Source organism: the organism of the source record quoted next, unplaced genomic scaffold (genome assembly GCF_019419815.1).
Source record: "Pyrus x bretschneideri cultivar Hongxiangsu unplaced genomic scaffold, Pyrus_bretschneideri_v1 Contig5, whole genome shotgun sequence".
NCBI lineage: Eukaryota > Viridiplantae > Streptophyta > Magnoliopsida > Rosales > Rosaceae > Pyrus > Pyrus x bretschneideri.
In genome coordinates, this window is record NW_025999787.1 from 12284083 (window position 1) to 12293023 (window position 8941).

Sequence of the window (8941 nt, forward strand, 5' to 3'; positions counted from 1 at the left end):
ACGAGTCCAAAAATTAAAAATACAAAACGGGGCGGGCCGGGCCGGTTTCTTATAAATAACGGGGCGGGCCAGTTCCAAAAATTAGAAACAACGAGCCCCCGGCCCGGACCGTTCATTGCATTTGTACTCTGCCTTTTATTATTACCCATTTACACACTCTCTCTTGTTCTCACTCTCAGGCCCAATTCACACTCAAGCCCTCACCCTCTCTATCCCGAGTCGCCGCTCAACTCTCTTTTCACCCTTTCTTTCTTATTCTCACCTTCAGACCTCAATCTCGATCTTTTCCTTCTCGATCTCAAACCTCAATCTCAATCTCCTCCCACTCGATCTCTCTCTCTCTCCCACACACACATACTCTCTCTCTGGACACCTTTGTCTCCGATAATGCACCTTTGCCGATTTTCGCTCTTTCCCGAACCGGAGATCGCCTGACAGGAGCTCGAACGAGAGGTTTCCGACGCGGAGGAACTGGGAGGGCGAATTCTGAGAGCGGGTCTGGGTCGGGTAGGGCTTGACCGAGATTAAGTCCTGGAGCGATTTGAGGATGGATTTGGGGGAAGGGGACGAGGAGAACCGAGTCTGTGTGGGGATGACGCGGTTGACGGTTGGGATGAGCGAGTCTGTGTGGGGGACAGCGAGTCCGGACCGTTTGACGCGGTCGACGGTTGTGATAAGACGAGGTCCTTTATGCTTCCAGGTTTGTGTTTGAGCTGAATCTACACTGGATTGGTGATTGGATGTGATATGTGCAAAACGTGTGCAAATGTTGAATTAAATCTGTGTAATTGAATCTGTGCAAAACTGTGCAAATGTTGAATCTGTGCAAAACTACAAATGTTATGTTTTTTTTTTTTTTTTTAATATATGTAACCAAAAAAGGAAAAAAAAAAAAAAAAAAAGCCAAGGACCCGTGGACCCGGACTGAACAGGCCCGTTTCAACCGGCCCGGATTAGGTCTGGTTCCTATATTACAAACTGCTATCCCCAACCCGGCCCGGCCCATTTCCTAATCACACAGGTCTGGTCCGGTCCCTCCAAAAATGGACCCAGCTCGGCCCGGCCCGTGCCCACCCCTAATTGCCAACACAAAAATATTTACAGACACTTTCATTGTCAAGACATTAAAATATCAATCAATTACCTAATTCCATTAGTAGCCACGTACACTTGCGCTATATTGATCTCTCTTAGACGACAATTAAAAGGTTACCAAATACAATTTGTACACTCTACAATTTACAAACTCTATTGTTATTAAATTGTGACTCATTTGTTGAATTGCCTGCAAACATGAGGAAATTGATTCATTTGCGTCATCTTGATATTAGTGGAACTAGCATAAATGAGATGCCTGCGAAAATGGGTAAATTAAGAAGTTTGAGAACGCTCACTGCTTCTGTGTTGGGGAAATCTACTGGGTCAAATATAGGAGAACTAAGGGAGTTATCGCACCTTCGAGGAAAAATTTCTATCGTGAAGTCTGCAAAATGTAGTCAGTGCTTATTGATGTCTTGCTGAAGGATAAGAAAGATCTCAATGAGGTAGAGTTGGCATGGGATCATGAAGTTGCCAATGATTTTGTGAAAGAGAGACGTACTTGAAAGTCTACAACCTTCGGTAAATTTGGTGAAACTAACCAACAAGTTTTATGGTGGAACCATTTTCCCGAATTGGGTGGGAGACTCGTCCTTCTCCAACTTACAAGTGATGCGTCTCATTGATTGTATTGATTGTCGTTCTCTGCCACCAGTTGGTTAGCTACCTGCTCTCAAAGAGCTCTACGTAGAAAGGATGATATTTGTTACGAGTGTGGTGTTTGAGTTGTACGGGTGAAATCAACCATTTCAATCTTTAGAGAAGCTAGAGTTTAGTGGTATGCCAAAGTAGAAGGTATGGCAGCCTAGTCCAAGTGGAGGTGAAAGTCCAGACTTTCCTCGTCTTAAGGAGCTGATTTTAGTAAATTGTCAGAAGCTGAGAGGAAACTTGCCCACTCATCTTCCTTCCTTGAAGAAACTTGCCCACTCATCTCAGCCATCTCAACTCCCTGGATATTCAGAGATATCCAAATCTGATCTCTTTGCCCGACGTGGGATTGCCCACTCCCAACCTGACTTCCTTTGACGTCTCTGCATGCGAGAATTTGAAGTTGTTGCCCGACCGAATGCACACCCTCACCGCCCTCGAATATTTGCGGATACAATATGTTCCAAATGTGGTGTCATTTGCGCAAGGGGGGTTTCCTCCCAACCTACAAACATTTTGGATCGATTTTTGTGAGAAACTGAGGCCATCAGTGGAGTGGGGATTGCAAGGACTTGTCTCTCTTCGACGAATCCGGATCGTAGGAGACAAAGATCTGCTGGAGACATTGCTCAATGAACAGCTGCTCCCTGCCACTCTCCACACACTAGAAATCTCTTATATGCGGAGTCTGAAATCTTTGGACGGGAAGGGACTTGAGCACCTCACCTCTCTTCAACAGCTACACATTGCAAGTTGCGATAGTCTCCAATTCCTTCCAAAAGAGGGTTTGCCGGCATCTCTTTCTTATCGACAGTTGGAGAAATTTTTAATTGTGACGGGAATACACCACATGTTTTAATAGAAGTGGTGGAAAATTTTATTTTATAAGTTATTAACTTTTTAGCACACATATCTCACTATTTGTATAATGACACGTGGTATACCACCATGTATACCGATCACACTGAAAAATCTCTCCGAGTTGTTGGTCCGGTATCGGAACAAGAAGGGAAAAGAGAGGAGAAACATAGCTCGCATTCCTCGCATAGAGATAGATGACTTAGTCATCATCCAATGAGCTTTCACTGCACTCTCCAACTCTCAACTCTCAAGGCAAAAGCCAGGTACTTATTTATTATTTATTATTAAATTGGAGTACTCGGCAATATTCCTACTTAAATTCAAGTTTGAGAGTCTAATTCCGATGAAATTACAGGAGAATGGGAGGGGATTGACTTCTTTGTTGTCTGATACTGTGAACTACTTGGGGTGGATATGTGTGATTCTTCTGCGTGAGAAGAGGTAAACCCCGGATGATGGTTTTCTCATGCTCGTCTCGTTTGCGGCATAACTTTCTCATCTTTCACTGTAACTGTATTCTTCAGGTATGCTGTGCTTGCTTGAATGCCAGTACGTACATTATGTTACTATATAAGGAGGCTGGTTGTTGTGCTATAGATTTCACCGGTGGAATTGTAATTTACTTTTCTCACTTTTTCTATCTTCAGTTTGCCTTATCAATGCACAACTATATGCTAAGTCAAGAAAATGTGATAGGACTAACTGATATATCGGTTTTATTGATGCAGCAAGCAAACAGAGTAAACCTGTAAAGACAGGATTATCAAATGGTGCTCTGGTTTCCTGGGCTATCAAATTTGAAATCTTTGGACGGAAATGGACTTTTCAACACCTCCTGGTCTCGCAGTTCCTGCCGGGACAGGGACCTCTAGACCTCAGCTCTTGTCGACTGCTATATAAATATTGAATGCATGTGGGACTTCATCGGTCCAGAGAGAAAACTATTGAACTGAAAAAGGTAGGATTATCAAGGGCAAACGATGTTAGCTTACCCCCACCACTCAGGTACTTATGTATATATATAACACCACTTGCCATTAGTTCTGTTAATTTACTTTTAGCCACATTGGTGATGCACTGCAAATAATGAGCAATGGACGGTACAAGAGTAGTGAGCATCGAGTGGCTGCCAATGCAAGCAACAATAGGGTTTCAGTTCCCATATTTGTCCCACCAAGGCCTACGGAAATATTCTCTCCGCTGCTGGAAGTGCTTGTGAGTGGGGAGAAACCAGTGTATAAGCAAGTTCTGTATTCTGATTATGTCTAGCATTTCTTTGCCAAGCCCCATGATGGGAAGAGAACTATTGAGTTTGCCAAAATATAAACATCATGCACTACGTACGAAAATGTTCTCAGGTAGTAAGAAATGTGATCAGTAATGACCATTAAGGCCAAGCTCAATAGCAAATGAGATATGTAACACCAAATAAACAAAATTAAAGACACTAAAATTGAAACCATAAGCCACTACATGGAATGACTGACCAAGAATACTCTCTGCTTTCATAACGAAATTACCGTATCATAGCTGTTATTAAACTGACACGTGAGTCTGCTGCACGCTGCTACATTCTGCTCCGAACAGAGAGCTCATGCTTCATTTGGTCCCTCAAAACTCTTCTTAGTAACTTGTTGGAGGCTGTTCGAGGAAACTCTGCTACAATCTTGACCAAGCTCACCTGTACAATCCATTAAAATCTTTGAAAACTTCAGAACCTTCAGAGAAAAAAAAAAACAGCTAAAATGCCATGAACATGCTTTGGTTTCTGAAGCAGCAACGATGAAACACAAGCGATCTGACGGGACATGTTTTTGTTTTGAAAATTATTAGAAGACAAACCTTAAATAGAGGGTTAAGGTTGCCTTGAATGGCTTTTGAGAATTTCTTCTTTAGCTCGTCTGGTTTGGAGTCGTATCCCTTCTTTAATACGACATATATAACCAACTGTTCAGGACCGCCACTCATGGGCGAAACGGTGACTGCAGCTGTCTCCAAGATGCTTTCATCAGCCTGGTCACAGACGCGCTCAATTTCAACAGAACTTGTCTGAAATTCAAGAAAGATCAATGCTCATTAATGTTTTGAAAACAAGTCCAAGCATATTAGTTTAAAGGTAAACAGATGATCAGGCAGCCAAAGCACTTGCTCATCAAATAAAGGGTGCAGGTGAATACTTTACCTTGATACCGCCAAGGTTCATGGTATCATCGGACCTGCCTTGAACAATTAAATAGCCTCCAATAGTTCTTTTAAGTATGTCTCCATGCCTCCTAAGTTGCTGCCAATCATATTTCAAGTAATAGAAAAGATTCTTACTTTCATCACAGATCAATTGCATTGCCAAACATCAATAAGTTCACATTTAAGCATACGAAGAGGTTCAAATATTGTAAGAGATGCAGTTCTAATCTTACCGTTCCATTGTACATTGGCATTCCCTTGAAGTAAACTTTTTCATGATCAGCATTTAGCAGCCTGTCAGTCGCTCCCATTAATAGCGGGAACAAACCCACTTCCCCGACACAAGCTTGCTCCTCTGGCTGTATGATCAAGGAGATCAAAGATATTGACATACAATATAGTCTAATAATATAAATGAGTGGACTTTATTCCTTGATGTTTGTTCTCATTATTTTTTCCCGCCTGTCACCCGTCATTCAAGAAAAACATATCCCCGGGACTAGCATGATGTAAACGAGTGACGGGTAGGTTAAAGGAATTGAACCACAATTAGAAAACCAGCTAGTCATGTACTTACATAAGGAATTCCATGTTCATCAAAGATGACAAAGCCTACTGTCATCGACTTTGTGCTAAATGCTCCAAAAGCTTGTGGCTGCAGCAGACTTCCCATGATGTAGGACGAAGCAAGCTCTGTGCCCCCACAATTTTCAAGGATGGGTCTGTAGTAAGCACGGGAAGTGAGCCAAAGGTCATCATCAACGCTAGACGCTTCACCAGCAGAACAAAATGATCTGGAGAAACCAATGTTTAAGTCCATATTCTCGGTCTCATGTTAATAAATCGTTCTGAAGTTTAAATAGAAATATTACCTTATCTTTGTCCAGTCTAGGCCTTTCATACACCGTGTACTCTTCCAAGTTTTTACTAAGCTAGGAACTGTGCCCAATATAGTGACTCCGGCATCCTGAACAGATACAATAGATGAAGGTAAGAGGTATTCGATAGCACGGTACTCGTAGGTAGTTACTAGTTATAATACATTAAGTTTTTGCACTTTTTATATGAACTTTGAGCAAAAGTATGTAAGTTTCACCTGAACAAATTTTCCGAAGCCACGACCGAGAGGAGATCCATGATACAGAGCAAGAGTTGTACCAGTTAGAAAGCACGAGTAGAGTAAGATTGTACCCAAAACCCATCCCAAATTTGTTGGCCAGCAGAAGACATCCCCAACTTGATTATCCATGTGAGCCCATGAATCAGCAGCACCTCTAATTGGTGACAGTTGTGTCCATGGAATAGCTTTCGGATCTCCTGATAAACACCAAAATATGAACTGAAGATCAAAAGATGAAAATGTGTTAGAAAGTAGAGCTAACCATAAAAGTTTTCTTTGAAGCAATTTCTTTACCTGTGGTTCCAGATGAAAAGAGAATATTAGTCACGGAGTCGACTGGCTGATAGACTGGAGAGTAGTAGTTCTTTCTGCAAAGAAGATAATAGCGTTACATGGATATACAAATTGGTTTGAAAGTACATTGATTGAGAAACAAGATAAGTCTCTCATTGCATAACAAAGTCTAATTGGCCAGATCAATATCGCTGGTATACTAATACCTTGGAAGGTGATCGACACGAGAAAGAAAATCATGCCACGATAGATCCTGTTCTCTTAACTGAATGCCTACATTGCTCCCAATTGCTGGAAGTACAATAGCTAAATGTGGAGCGGCCTCTGCAACTCGACTGCATGGAAAGAAAAATCATATCCACGAACATGAACATACAACATTTCACAGATGCAACAGTTAAACTAGCATTTATATGTATAATTAACACTTCGACATTTGAACCTCTGAAAGAGCAGAGAGATGTTAGCATCTAGCATTATTTACAAGGAAGCAGTATCTACCTGTAGAGAGGAAACTTTGGACCTCCTCTTAGTATGAAATCCTGAATACAAAGTGAAAGTAGAAATCATTTACTAGAAAAAGAGCCATAAAAACACACTGCAAAATATGAAATCCAGAGAGAATTGAAAATTATAGTTTGAAAACACACTCTTGGTATGAAATTCTGTATCCTGAATTTTCAGCACTCTCAAGGCTTTTTAGTCAAGTAAGTGGATTATTCAAAATTTAATCAAGCAGATATGTTATTGAAAATAGCTGACATGAGAATTCATCAGGATACTTTAGCAAGTAAAAAATTCCTAGCAGAGAATAATCAGTGCAATCCAGTGCATTTAGCCACCAGTCACGGAAACTCACCTGGGTAAAGATGGCCTTTGCTTTAGACACGCGTAGACGAGTTGCAATTTCATTTGCAGCAAAACTGTCTGCTATTGATACAACAACAAATCCTGCTAGTACAATTGCTAAATATATGATAACCGCATTGACATTCATTGGCATGTCGATAGCAATTGCATCACCCTTTGAAAAGGTTGCATCCAGTGCATTAGCCACCAACCTGTCAATTATGTCGTGGACAACATCAAAAAAGGAGGAAAACCAAAGACATTGTGCATGCAAAGGGAATAAAGCTCCGGCAACATTACAAGCAGAACGATGGAAAAGTTCAGCAAAGATGAAATCAAAAGGCGTAAACAATTGTGAAAGCAGAAATTGCACTGATCTGAAGCATATGCCACTGTGCTAAGGAAATCAAATAGGAGCATACATTACTTGTTCCCGAAGTTCCTTTAATGTCATATGATTAACAGAAGAATCATCGTCGCAACCTTCATCCCTCCATACAACAGCCAAACCATCATCCTCTTTTCTTGGGTGGCTGGTGGGTAGCAAACAACATTCAGCAATATTCAAAACGGAATGTGGAAGCCAAGATCCACCGGGTTTTGATTTGTCTGTCCTATCCAAAATACACTTTGGGACTTTTCGAAATGAAACCGAGAGCTCTTTTAGAACAAGTGACCAGTAAGCCTAGAACAATAACAGCACAGCTCGTTCAATAAAAAACATCCATCGAGGCTGCCAGAACTCAAGGACACGAATGAGTAGGTACCTCGGGATTCCGAACAGAGAATTCCTGGAAGAGTGTATAACTTGTTATGGGATCCTTATATGATGTTCCTAAAAGCTCTGGACCGTGCTTTTCCATCAACCGCCCCAAGTTTGTTTGTCGCGACTGGTATCTGAAAATAGAGAAGAACAGGGTTCAGTTAGGATTTAGAAACAAAATTAAAAAGTATACGCAAGAAGACATTCCATGTCTGCAGAATTATTTCTCCAAGATCCACACATTGACGATATACATACAAGCGTCAAATATTTGAATTAATCAAAAGTGACCCCTTATATCCTCGATATTAATATGTGCATTTAATTTTAAAAACTGTTATTATCATTCTAAAAACTGTTATTAATATGTCTGTAGAATTATTTCTCCAAGATCCACACATTGAAGATATATATATATATATATATAGAAGCATCAAATATTTGAACTTATCAAAAATGACCTCTAATATCCTCGATATTGATATGTGGATTAACTCAACAACATGTTTTAATTTTGAAAAATGTTACTAAGATTCTAAAAAATTCTTTCTAATCAATGTATATATTTTTTCTAATTAAATTTAAAATGTAAAAAAAAAAATTTAAAATATCAATAACAATCATTTTAATTTTATAGGTTTCAGATTTCATCCCTTACGTGCTAAAGTTAAAAGAAACAAAATCTTACGACAAGAGAAAAAGTGAGACAGAGAAAGAAAAGGCAAAAGAAATTTTCTTTTATGATTGGCAGGGAAGCAGGCCACGTATCTGTCCATTGAACAATGAAACAGAGAAAGAAAAAGCAAAAGAAAAGTGGGAGAGTGGAGAAAAGTGAGTTACAGAGAAGGGAACCAGTAGAGAGGAGGGCCTTTGGTGGAGGCATCCCAATTGGCATAGACTGAGTAGTAGATCAACTGGTGCAGCTCATGAGGGTGTGATGGTTTCAGCAATCTCTCAGCCACTATCTGCTGCCATATCTCTTTTGGGTCCGTTGTGTTCATGCGGGAGATTGTATTTTTTAGGACTGTTCCGAAATCCTTGGCCTCTTCAACGTCTAGCCCTGCCTGAACAAAGTCCTCCACTCCCACCTCACTTATGTTCTTCACCATCTCTCTCTCTCTCTC

General features: G+C 40.6%; 1 protein-coding gene across 2 annotated transcripts; it reads right to left on the reverse strand.

The window, feature by feature from the left end:
- Positions 1-3968: 3968 nt before the first annotated feature.
- Positions 3969-8941, reverse strand: LOC103964392 (probable CoA ligase CCL12). Of its 2 annotated transcripts, none has more exons than XM_048569172.1 (14): positions 8658-8941; positions 7822-7951; positions 7477-7739; positions 7065-7266; positions 6707-6747; positions 6412-6540; positions 6206-6279; positions 5888-6108; positions 5664-5758; positions 5369-5585; positions 5025-5150; positions 4790-4888; positions 4450-4656; positions 3969-4288 (listed from the first exon to the last, which is right to left on the reverse strand). In XM_048569172.1, exons 1-14 carry the CDS (start codon positions 8924-8926, stop codon positions 4175-4177), a joined length of 2187 nt encoding a protein of 728 aa, XP_048425129.1. In that variant the 5' UTR covers positions 8927-8941; the 3' UTR covers positions 3969-4174. The 2 variants fall into 2 exon arrangements, with proteins under 2 accessions (XP_048425129.1, XP_048425130.1); XM_048569173.1 differs by having other exon boundaries at positions 8670-8800.